Raw genomic sequence first — 11,632 nt, forward strand, 5'->3', positions numbered from 1 at the left:
TTAAGAGGCCTCAGTGAAGAATAAAGTTCAAGTTGTTTCAGGGTTCAGAAGTTGTCAACTAATTCATTATGAAGTCCCAGTTAATTCTAGTATCGTCAACTTGATTAATCGTAATGAAATATAAAACATTTTTAACCTGGAATGAAATGATCTATACTAGTTGATAGACGTTACGAAGTTCAATTTCAGTATTAGCCATTTATAAACCAGACCAGTACACTAAACGTCAACATGTATGAAGTTGTTTGTCGTATCTATTAATCGAATAATTAATCAAGTCAACTGAAATCGATACTTGTTCCAAGACAAGCTTATGATTTTATTTCTAGGAGGCAACAGGTTCAAACCTCTGATCAATATATGAAATGGCGCCAAAAAAATAAACACACACATATATACACACACCCACTTCGATATGACGCCAAGTGCCATGAACCTAGAAATTTCTCTGAGTTAATCGTTCTCGACTATACCAACATTCTGTATACTAATATGATTTACAGTGTACTGATATGATTCATAAGTGATTAACACTAATATATTAAAGTTTAAAATCTAATATTCGGAGACTCAACCTTCAAGATCAAACAAACAACACTGCTAATAAGAACTTCAGACTACGAAGATATTTTATGTTAGACACCTACTACAAATTTGAATCTTAATATTTATCAGTGGATAGTGTATTTTTGATAGCGAGTTAGAATACAAAATCAATAGATCAGAACTCATCAGACTTTAAAATTGTCGATTCATTAAAATTTGTATATATTCTCTATCACAGGCTCTACATGATTGTACCCAGATCAAGCAACTATATAAATTGTGGATCTTCACCTAGTTTATCACATAAAAATGAGTTTGCTGGAATTATTATTGTAACATCCCACATCGATTAGTTGAAGAGTATTTGGGCCTTTTATAAGGGCAAACAAATAACTAATGTATACCAATTTGCTAGCACTTTTGGGCCGACCTGTGGTGGGTTGTTGGGTCCGGTGTGCATCTAGTTGTGGGCTTATGTGACAACCCGGGTCAAATCCCGAGTCTTTTTCGAAAATCGGGTCAAGTCTCGAATTCCGAATCCGAATATAAGCTGAAATAAACTGGCCCAACTGCAACAACTTGGGTAATCCACAAGCCCACCACAGGCCCCAAAAGATGATGATTTGTTGGTAGTAGTACTTATGCTTATAAACTGAACAAATGTCTCCGATCTCCTCGACGTGGGACTGGGCCTCACCATTATATATACAATTATATTCTATTATATACACATGTAAGTGAATATACTCTATATTTATATATATAATTAATATAAAGATATCTCGTAAGTGAGGTAATTAAAAAAAATTGGTGACTAAATAAGTATTGAGGATGTTCCATGTTTTTCAATCCATAAGCACTTACCCATTATTCCCTGTATACTTAAATGCAAAAAGGAAAGCGAGAAAAAAGAAAAGAAAGTGTGCTCCGCCGTACTGTACAGCTCAGCTGTTGATATAAAAAAAATAAAAATGACAATAATAAAACGGTTTGTCTAGTGTGTGCCCATGAGCACATGCTAAGCGCGGAAATTTTTGTATTTTGGAGATTTTGATTGGGGTGGTTAGTGTATTTGCAGGGGGTCCACCATTATCAAGAGAGAAAAACCAATCAAAATGATCTAAGCACAAAATTTTCCGCGCTTAGCACGTGCCCATGGCACAAAAACCGATAATAAAAATATAATAGTGTAACCTACCCCCAAAACACAAAGCACAGCCAGTAACGAGCCTTTCGTCAACTCTCATTCTTCTTCGCCGTCCCTTGTCCTTTCTCTTTGTCACTCACCATTCTCATCTCTTTTCACAACTCTCGCGCTTTTAATCTTTTTATTATTATAATTATTATTATTATTATTTTCACCTCATTTTCTTGGTGCTTGTTGAACTAAAAATATATTAATCCCCATCCACTTCCAGTACAATGCTTTTCTAGGTCTAATTATTTAACTGCTCTGCCCATATCTCAGTAGCTTCAATTACTTGGGGTCTCAGCTTGATTAGGGTTTGTTTGGCTTAGAGCTATGGTGAGAAAACATGGATGGCAATTACCAGCTCATACATTTCAGGTCAATTCTTGACTTTCTCTTTTCCTTCTTGTGTTTGATATGTTGTTTCACTTGTACTGTTAAGATTTAGTACAATTTTTTCTAATTCATTTGGTAAAAATGTAGTCTTTTTACAGTGGTTACTTCTAAAGTTCCGATTTTTATGATTGGAATCTGCTGGAAATCTTGGCTGCTGTTTTTGGATCCGGACTTGTGCATACAAATTTCGATTTTCTTGGTTTTATTTTTTGCTTGTGCAATACTGAATTACTGATATTAGCAGTATATAGTGTATACACATTACTCTTTGTGCTGTTTCTACCTATGCCGATCTTGGCATTACAGGGTTCTACATGATCTCGTAGTGGTTCCAAATCCATAACTTTTCTCTAACTCTGGTACAAGTTTAGATAGAATGTGTTCATAATGGCTGCTAATAAAACCGGAGTTAAACTCTTATATAGGCTTGTGCTTTTGTCCTGCTATATTTGTGGTGTTTTTCCATAGCACATGATTGAAACTGATTTATTGTTATGTGACAAAAGAAGGGTTACAAGGGGTTTTTGTTTTTGCTAAAAACAAGCACTTTAGTTTTAAAAGAAGTACCAAGACAGGTGCTTATCCAATAGACAAGTGTTTAATATTTGAAATTTAGCTAAAACTAGAACCTTCATATGTGTACTTATAGGTAATGGGTTCACAATTAAATATTTACAATTTGTCGGATATAAGATGTTTTTGCAGTTCTTGGTATGTGTTTATATAACGTAATTTGACATGTACACTTTTCTGAATAATATACCTTTTTCTTGATAGGTTGTCGCCATTACAGTATATTGCCTGTTGGTTGTTGCATTCTATGCATTTTTTGCTCCTTTTCTTGGAGGCCGGATCTGGGAATATAGTTTGATTGGCACGTATTCTGCAGTGGTAAGTGTATCAACTTGATAAAAACAACTGCTTTTGTACTGGTTATGTTAATGGATTGCATACATTGTTGATAAAATTTAGGGCTCAAAACTGAGACGTACTTTCCACAATATGATCTTTAACGTATTAAAAAATAATATCTACAGAACTACTAAAAAAGTGTATATTAACTGTGATGAACATATATTTGGTTTGTGAACAGCGATTTAAACATGCTTAGAGTGATGTTGTACTAAATTAAGTTGGCTCACTCAATGAAAAGTCAGTTTCAAAATAGTTGGGAAGCTTAAGTTAGTTGACTTGGACGCAATGCAAAGGAACCCATGCTGAAACACTCCGCACCCCCTCCTCTTCTGCATGGATTTATGTAGCACCTAAATCTTTTTATTTTCCACTGTAACGAACTCTAAACTAGGTTCTTGTTCCGCATACTCCGATTGTGAAATACATCATCCTTCTCAACTTTCTCTGGGCAATATGATTTTGGTCGGTCGGTATTTTAATTATAACAAGGTGGAGTTGCCATGTAGTTGGAAATTGCCTTCCTTTATAAGGTTTAATGATTTTCTTGTCCACTTTGCTACTCTGCCGTGTTCTTTTTTGGTCTAAGCAAACCTGATCTAGATTACTGGAGTAATTACTAGGTTACAACAAAGTGCTGCTTTACATTGTTCCTAGCTGAGGTGTTACCAAGTTCTTGTGAGAGTAAATCACTTATCTGCCTGCTATTGAATCCCTCGTAATGGTGCCACTAGGTCACAAACTGCATTATCCTCTTTACCCACTTGTCTTTTCCAAAATTACTACCTCATCTTTGTTCATGGTATTATCTGCAGAGTAATTTACCTATAATCTTATCAGAATATGATTTTATTTCAGGCACTGCTTGTTTTCGTTCTGTATGTTCGTAGTACTGCAATTAATCCTGCAGATCCTGGTATTATGTTTAAGTTTGACTCAAAGATAGTAAATCAGTATGATCAGAAACATGGTTTGTTGGCTAAGGATCAGGCAAAAAATTATGATGAACATAGTGCCGGGGGACATTCTTCTGTATCATCAGCTTCAATCAGTTCATTACCTGTACCAAACTCCTCCCGAAAAGGTTCAGTTGGAGGAAGTGGTAGAACTGGTACACAGGTGGAAATTCGGAAAACATTTTGCAGTTTTGGATGGATATTCTGTGCCTTGTTTGTTTATGAAGATTGTCGAAAAGAGGAGGGCACAGCTGAGCAGGATGGCACAGCTGAGGAAGCATTGTTCTGCACATTATGCAATTCTGAGGTATAACTGAATCCCACATGCATTATTTAAGTATATGATACTCCTTTCGCTCTGAAAAATGTTAGCTCCATACTACATTTACTAATTAAGGAGCACAACTAATCCTTATTTAGTTATATTATATAAAACTTGTTTAGCCGTCCCTTTCATGAGAACATTTTTGGAGTGTAAGCCAACTTCCATAAACCGAAGGCGACGATGGATATAATTACGAATGATACTATTTGTTTTTTAGTTTGCTGTGCATGTATCTCAGATAAATCAGACGCTAGACTATGTACAGTGTCAATTGTCAAATTACATTTAACATACAGTTCACCCATAAAGTGTGTGAAGCACCAAAAATTAGTTTTCCAACTTTGCACTTACTATTTTGGAGTATGTAACAACTTCAATGAAGTGATATAAGACTGGGAGGTGAAACCTCATCTCCTTTAATTGATTAAAGTGCCTTATAATGTATAAGAATAATAATTTTTCAGTACTTTGCTTGTGGCAACCCGGTGGAGTGCCAATGTCATATAGCCTAGAATCTCCAGCCTCCCTTTAGTTTCCTGCTTCTACATGTTGTACCTTAAATTTTCATTTTCCTTTCTATATATGTATCAGCTTCATAGCCACTGGATCTTTAATACCAATTACTCTAACAGCAAACCATGGAACTCGCATAATTTTATTAGTTAATAATATACTGAATACAAAATAAGATAAAAAAAGAGGTGGTGCTGTGCATATTGGCATAAACTTTCACCCATCTCTAGTTGGTTAGTTGTCCTGATCCACCGAGGATAAGACACCAATGCGTTGTTAGAAGTAATTATCCAAAGTTGTTTCCTGCAATGCATAGACATTTTCATGAGCTGGGCGTTTCCTGTGAAGCTAGCATATTTGATATCAATACTATAAAAAGGTGAAAATGAAACTTAGTTGAAAGCTCAACTATTTTGCATTGCTTTGCATTACTGGCACAACTTCGAAAAAGTTTAGTGCCATATGGATTTAATAATTGATTATTATAAATAAATGCAACTCGTAGGAGATTCACAACAAATTTGGGTATAAGTTTGTTCTGAAAATGCACTGAGAATTTCTAGCAAGGAGCAGAATGGAAATACATTGTATTAGTAAATATTTTGGCATCTGTCATACATATATTTTATGGGATTTGTCCTTGCATAATTCGATAAGATACATTTTACTTCTTAGTGGAGAGTCCATCTGACTTTAGGGCTTCTCGATGACTGCAAATCTTCTAATGCAGGTCCGCAAGTTTAGCAAACATTGTAGAAGTTGTGACAAATGTGTCGATGGGTTTGATCATCATTGCCGGGTATATATTTTTGTGATACTACAGTATAAAAATAATTGTTATTTAATAATTTGAAGATGATAATATTTTATAAATGCAGCTAACGTTTTATATCTGATTTGCAGTGGCTTAACAACTGTGTTGGCCGGAAAAATTATCTGACTTTTATATCTCTTATGGCCACAAGTGTCCTTTGGGTATGTTTAGAAATAAATCACCCGTTTATCAGCAATGCTTGAGTAGCTAATAATTCGATCTCTTTCTTTCTCAGCTCCTTATAGAGGCTGGAGTCGGTATTGCTGTTTTAGTGCGTTGCTTTGTCAGTAAGCATAGCATGGAGGCCGAGATAGTTGATAGATTAGGAAATGGTTTCTCTCGTGCTCCATTTGCAGCCGTTGTGGTAAGCTCATGTCAGTTTGTCTATATCAACATGAATAAAGTTCTTACGTGGTTGATTGAGCTTCTTTTTTGCAGGCTGTATGTACAGCAGTTTCTTTGCTAGCATGTGTACCCTTGGGTGAACTTTTCTTTTTCCACATGATACTAATTAGGAAGGTTGGTTATGGTTCCGTATATTGCTGTTCATTTAATGTGCTTTATATAGTTAGACTTTAGTACCAGTGTTTCAAGCAAGAATATAGTTCATATTTCTTGGTCCTGAGTACAGAACACAGTAATTATGTAAAGCAATTAGTTAGATTTGAACATATCTTCTGTTAAATACACTATCAAGAAGAGTCCAACAATTCCTCTTCAAGGTTGTTCAGTTTTTTCTTTAAGAAAAAGGCTTTTTTTTTTGCCCAATTACAAACTTTTGGGCTAAATACATAATTTTATGCAAGTGACATTGTTAATTTGGCATTGCCTCATCACTGCTTTATCTTGACTATGTTGAATCTTCCAGGACCCTCTTTACAAAAAGATGCAATTGTGATACGGACATGTGTTTACTATATTTATAAGATTTGCCTAAGGGAAATTGTCTAAGATTTTGTGACCAGTGCATATTTTCTGTACAGTTTGTTCCTCGGTTAAATATTTGCTACGAAATGCCATTAAAAAATGTTTTATGCAAGAGAATGCACATTTAAGCTTGGATCTCAGTTATAACTGACGAGCTATCCCATTTGGCAATTGGCATCCATGAATTGGTTTTAGAACTTATGTCGTTCGTATATTGGAGCCTTCAATTGTATTTGAGTTAGAACCTAACTTTTCTGTTTTGGTTCTGGCTTCTATCGTCTTTCTCAGGGTATAACAACCTATGAGTATGTTGTTGCTATGAGGGCAATGAGTGAGGCCCCTGCTGGAGCATCTGTAGACGAGGATTTGCCTAATGTATTATATTCCCCATCTGGATCTGCTACAACTGGTTACAGTGGTGGGAGTTCTATTGGTCTACAATACAAAGGAGCATGGTGCACTCCTCCTAGAGTTTTCGTTGATTATCAGGTTAGTTTAAATGTTTGTTGCAACTTCAATACAGTTTGTAATGGACAGGCCATCTTTAATGTGTTCTATTGGGAGGGTCTTGTATTTGCAACTTTGCACCAACTTCTCCTTGCAGAGTAGAGCTTTGAACAGTGATGTTTTTTTATCTTTCTTAGCCATAATTGCTGATTGTTAATTCTCAGGCCTCATTACGAATTTGAATTCTGATTTAAGACATTTAGTGAATTACTATATGAAATTGCCTTATCTCCTTGATACTTGTCTGTTGTAGAGGTGAGAGTAAGATATATATTTAGACATTAACACTTTTTTCGTTCCACCCCTTGATATATTTTAAAAAAGGGGCTCTAAAAGAAAAAAGCTATCCCCAGAATCCTGATACCTTAGCATGTAGACTTGCCAGTTGGTTTATCTAGATACTCAACAGTTAGTAACCAGCATAGCTGGACCAGGTAGTTGAGTGAAATGAACTTTGCAAGATACACCATATGTGTGTATGCACATAAAATTTCTTTTTTCTTATTATTGTAATAGGTGTAATATAGTTTTGATCAATGTCATACAGCCAATTCATATTATTGCGTGTCTATCTATGCTATATTGCCTTGTTTTGTTGATATTGAAGTTTTAAAAGTTACTCATTTGCAGACCTGGCATTCTGTATAGCTGAATCGATGAATAATACACCTCTATTGCATTTTTTATTTATGTTAGTAGCGATCTGATATAAATATATGTTTTTTTAATACTCTAAAGCCGCTGCCAAATACTTGCAAGTTCTGTTGGTTGCTTCCAGTTTATTTCTAATATGTGGAAAAATATAGCTGGCTGCACTAGTGTTCCATTGATGAGTTTCCATCATGTCTTTTATGTCATTTGGTTGACTTTTATAAAAGCAATGAGGTTATATTTCGAATAAAACATATTGATAGTTTTTATTACTAATCTTAAATCAGGAAGAAGTTGCACCTCAGTTAGAACCTGGAGTGTTACCGTCAACAGTTGATCCTGATGCAGTTGGATTTGCAGAAAGGGGCAACAAAATGCCCAAAAGGCCTGTTCGGATCAGTGCTTGGAAGCTTGCAAAGTTAGATTCAAATGAGGCTGCGAGAGTAGCAGCAAAAGCTAGGGCATCTTCTTCTATTCTACGTCCTGTGGATAACCGTCGCATTCCTGATGTTGAAATGAGCTCTAGCGGAAACATGAGCGTCAGAAGTAGTTTGAGTGCTGATACCGGAGCGAACAGAGATTTAAAAAATGAAATGGGAATATCTTCTATGAGAAACTCTTTTGCTCCAAGCCAGGGGAGCAGAGATGAATACGAAACAGGCACGCAGAGTGCAAGTAGCTTCAGTAGTCCAGGTCATGTTCATGAGTCTGTCACCTTAAGTCCTCTCCCACATGCACATGGGTTGACCCAGATCAAAGCATCTAATCCTGTTTCTGGCCTATTCCAAAATCAGTCCATAGTTCCAAAGGCAACTTTCCCTACAAACAAGAATCCAGTAATGCACACTTCCTCTGGATTTGATGATATGGTACAAAAGGGTGCCAGTGCTGATCATGTTATACAGTCTGCCCCAGGTCAAGCTCAATCAAGTTCTCTTTTTAGAGATGTTAAAAAGACCTCTGTTGTGTGGGACCAAGAAGCTGGAAGATATGTGTCAGTTCCTGTATCTGCTTCAGAAACTCGACCAAAATCATCCATGCAGATAGGATTAGCAAACTCCAATGCAGGAAATAATGATAGAAGGTCAGCTGCTTTTCCATCTCGAGAGCCTTCTCAAGTAGAGCAAGGAGAGAAGCTAATGTACACGGGAGAATCTATTTTCTTTGGGGGGCCGCTATTTAGCCAGCCTAGTAAAGATGGTTTAAGAAATGAGAGGGGTTCAGGCTCACGAGATGGCCAGGATAGGTTACCATGGAATCTACCTCGGGATTCAAGATTTAAAAGGGATGCTACGTCAAACCAGCTTCCTGTCTTTATCCCTGGCGGCTTTGAGCAGAGTACCCCATCTAAATCAGGTCCCTCGTAGTTACTTGCATTTGGTAGTTATTAATATAGCAGTATAACTTGAAATGTACTCTTTTTGAGGTGTTGTATGAGCAGCAGGGCTAAGCAACTTCATATTTGAGCTGCTTTCGACCCCTCAGGAACCTCACTGTCAGAAAGAGCTACTAGCACTTTCCAAATTGACTGAGGTTCCTATGGGTTCTTCTAGACCAGATGTATGGTATCTGTGTATATTTGAGACACTTTCCTCACTCAGTTGTAGCTGTAAGAGTTTAGCAAGCAAGTTTTTTAATCTGTTTTGTACAACTAAGCTTCCACTAAAGTGCTGAAAATATTGCAAGCTAGCCAGGGGCAAAGCTTCTTATATTTCCATTTTTTTTATTTTTTTTGACTAATATGGCTTGTAACCTTGAGCATCCGTTCTAAGATATTCTCGAGGCAGTTAGAGTCTAACCTAGGATTTGGGCCAACAGAGGATAACATTTGGATAACATTGTACCTGCAACTAAATAGCATTGTTGTAGAACAGTTAATCAGTTCTCACTTCTAATTCATGTGATGACCTCATAACAATTAATTGGGAAATACATTAATGAATGTACTAATTCATTGGATTATACCCAGTGACTCGGTGTTAATAAATTTAAAATTTTATTGGTTGCATTAACAACTCCATCTCACTGGGGTTTTCTAAAGTGTTTTGAAATATAAGTAATTGCGAGGAACTTTTTTAAAAAAATGTATAAAAAGATAACATGCAACATATGAAGTTTATAATTTAAATTTTTACTCAAGATGAAATTATAAAAATTATTTGTAAAATTATATTCATTGAATATGTAACATCCCACATCGATTAGTTAAAAGAGTATTTGGGACCTTTATAGGTACAATCAAATAATCAATATATACCAATTTGCTAGCATTTTTGGCCTACCTGGGTCCGGTATGCATCCATGCAAACGAGTCGATTATTCAGGGCCCGGTATGCATCCATTATAAATGCTATCAAAACTGTACATGGCCGAAAGCTCAAAACTCAACCTGGCGTGAAGTGCAAGGCACTGCCCGGGTTTTATAAATTTGATTGTGGGCTCATCGATTAGATAAGAGAGTATTTGGGCCTTTATAAGTTGAAATACATATTTGGGCCTTTATAAGTTGGAAGACATATGTTCCTCAATGCACTAATAATCTTTTGTGGCATGTTCAGGAGTTCAAAAGATATAAAATTTCTATACTTTATGTTGATGGAGGAATTTGGTAATCAACAAAGATGAGGTTCATGGTCGGAATCAAAATCTGTGACGGTGGTTTTAGCTGTCGGAGTGTGGTGGTTGTGTGTTTCAGGGGGTGGCTGAGATTAGGGTTTTGAGTTGCCTCCTTGTGCTCTCAACTCATGATCCCCCAATGTGCCTACGTACCCCTATATTTATAGGGGATCAAGCCATACGTAGTTCTGTTGAACCAAGACTCCTAGTTTGATCAGGACTAGGCCTCTTGGGGATAAGATCAACCTTGAGCCGGTGACTTATCACTTAGAATCCTACTCTAGTTAGAATCAAGCCTTGAGGCAACTACCTTAGATTCCTAGTCCAAGTACATCACGGATACAGCATTATCTCCGCTGCGAGAGATAACACTAACCGCTACTTTTCGTAGCATGGAGGAGACGTCCGATAGAGCCGTGACCTATTCCTTGAGGTGTAGGGACGCGCCCTTACCCCCTAGTGAAGGTTTTCACTAAGAGGTAAGACCATTGAGGAGCCAAGTTACACGATCGTCTCAATCCTCCAATGAGGGCTAACTCACCAGAATACAGGATTCAGACATATGACCGGCCTTCGTGTCACCCCTGAGGGCCTTCAACAATCATGATCACCTCAAGCCCCCACACGAGGGTAACTCGGCAGATAGCAGGATTGAGGATTATAGATCATGCCCGGATTTAGCCCGGTAACTACCAGATGAGCCTGATAACTACCAGATGAGCCCGGCACTAGTCTTCATGTCCCTCGGAAGAGTAAGTTTTTGTATCCCTCGGAAGGGTCGTCATCAAGACTCACTCATCCTCCCACACAATGGATTTACCTGTGGACGCGACCCCGGAGGGCGCGCCCTTTGTCTTCGTTGTCTTGTCCCATTAGTCGTTTCAACAACACGTCTGACCTGTCTTCCAATACCAGAAGGCCGCACCCCCGGGGACGCCCCGTGATGGGCACACCCTTGTCTTCACCTCGTGCCCAATTTCCACTATAACATGGGATGAGCCATCTGAGGGCCGCGCCCTATCACATAGGCCGAGCCCTCCGAGGGCTACGCTCTTTTATAGAGGTCAAGCCTTCCGAGGGCTACGCCCTCTCATAGAGGTCAAGCCTTCCGAGGGCTATGCCCTCTCATAGAGGTCACACCTCTCATAGAGGTCAAGCCCTCCGAGGGCCGCGCACTCTCATAGAGGTCAAGCCTCTCATAGAGGTCACATCTCCGAGGGCCGCGCCCTCTCATAGAGTTCACACCTCCGAGGGTTGCGCCCTCTCATAGAGGTCACACC

General features: G+C 37.8%; 1 protein-coding gene across 1 annotated transcript; it reads left to right on the top strand.

Moving 5' to 3' along the window:
- Positions 1–1,755: 1,755 nt before the first annotated feature.
- Positions 1,756–9,447, top strand: LOC108227729 (probable protein S-acyltransferase 19). Its single transcript, XM_064079563.1, has 9 exons — positions 1,756–2,113; positions 2,909–3,022; positions 3,902–4,306; positions 5,568–5,636; positions 5,741–5,812; positions 5,887–6,015; positions 6,090–6,170; positions 6,867–7,067; positions 8,024–9,447. The coding sequence occupies exons 1-9, from the start codon at positions 2,069–2,071 to the stop codon at positions 9,101–9,103; spliced, it is 2,196 nt and encodes a 731-aa protein (XP_063935633.1). The 5' UTR covers positions 1,756–2,068; the 3' UTR covers positions 9,104–9,447.
- The last annotated feature ends 2,185 nt before the right edge of the window (positions 9,448–11,632 follow it).

The sequence above is a fragment of the Daucus carota genome, chromosome 6, assembly GCF_001625215.2.
Source record: "Daucus carota subsp. sativus chromosome 6, DH1 v3.0, whole genome shotgun sequence".
Taxonomy (NCBI): Eukaryota; Viridiplantae; Streptophyta; class Magnoliopsida; order Apiales; family Apiaceae; genus Daucus; species Daucus carota.

Excerpts from the sequence above, each read along its gene's own strand:
- LOC108227729 (XM_064079563.1), top strand. The coding sequence starts at position 2,069 with ATGGTGAGAAAACATGGATGGCAATTACCAGCTCATACATTTCAG. Across the intron at positions 5,813-5,886 it reads TGGCCACAAGTGTCCTTTGG|CTCCTTATAGAGGCTGGAGT; the intron begins GTATGTTTAGAA and ends TTTCTTTCTCAG. Across the intron at positions 6,171-6,866 it reads ACATGATACTAATTAGGAAG|GGTATAACAACCTATGAGTA; the intron begins GTTGGTTATGGT and ends CGTCTTTCTCAG.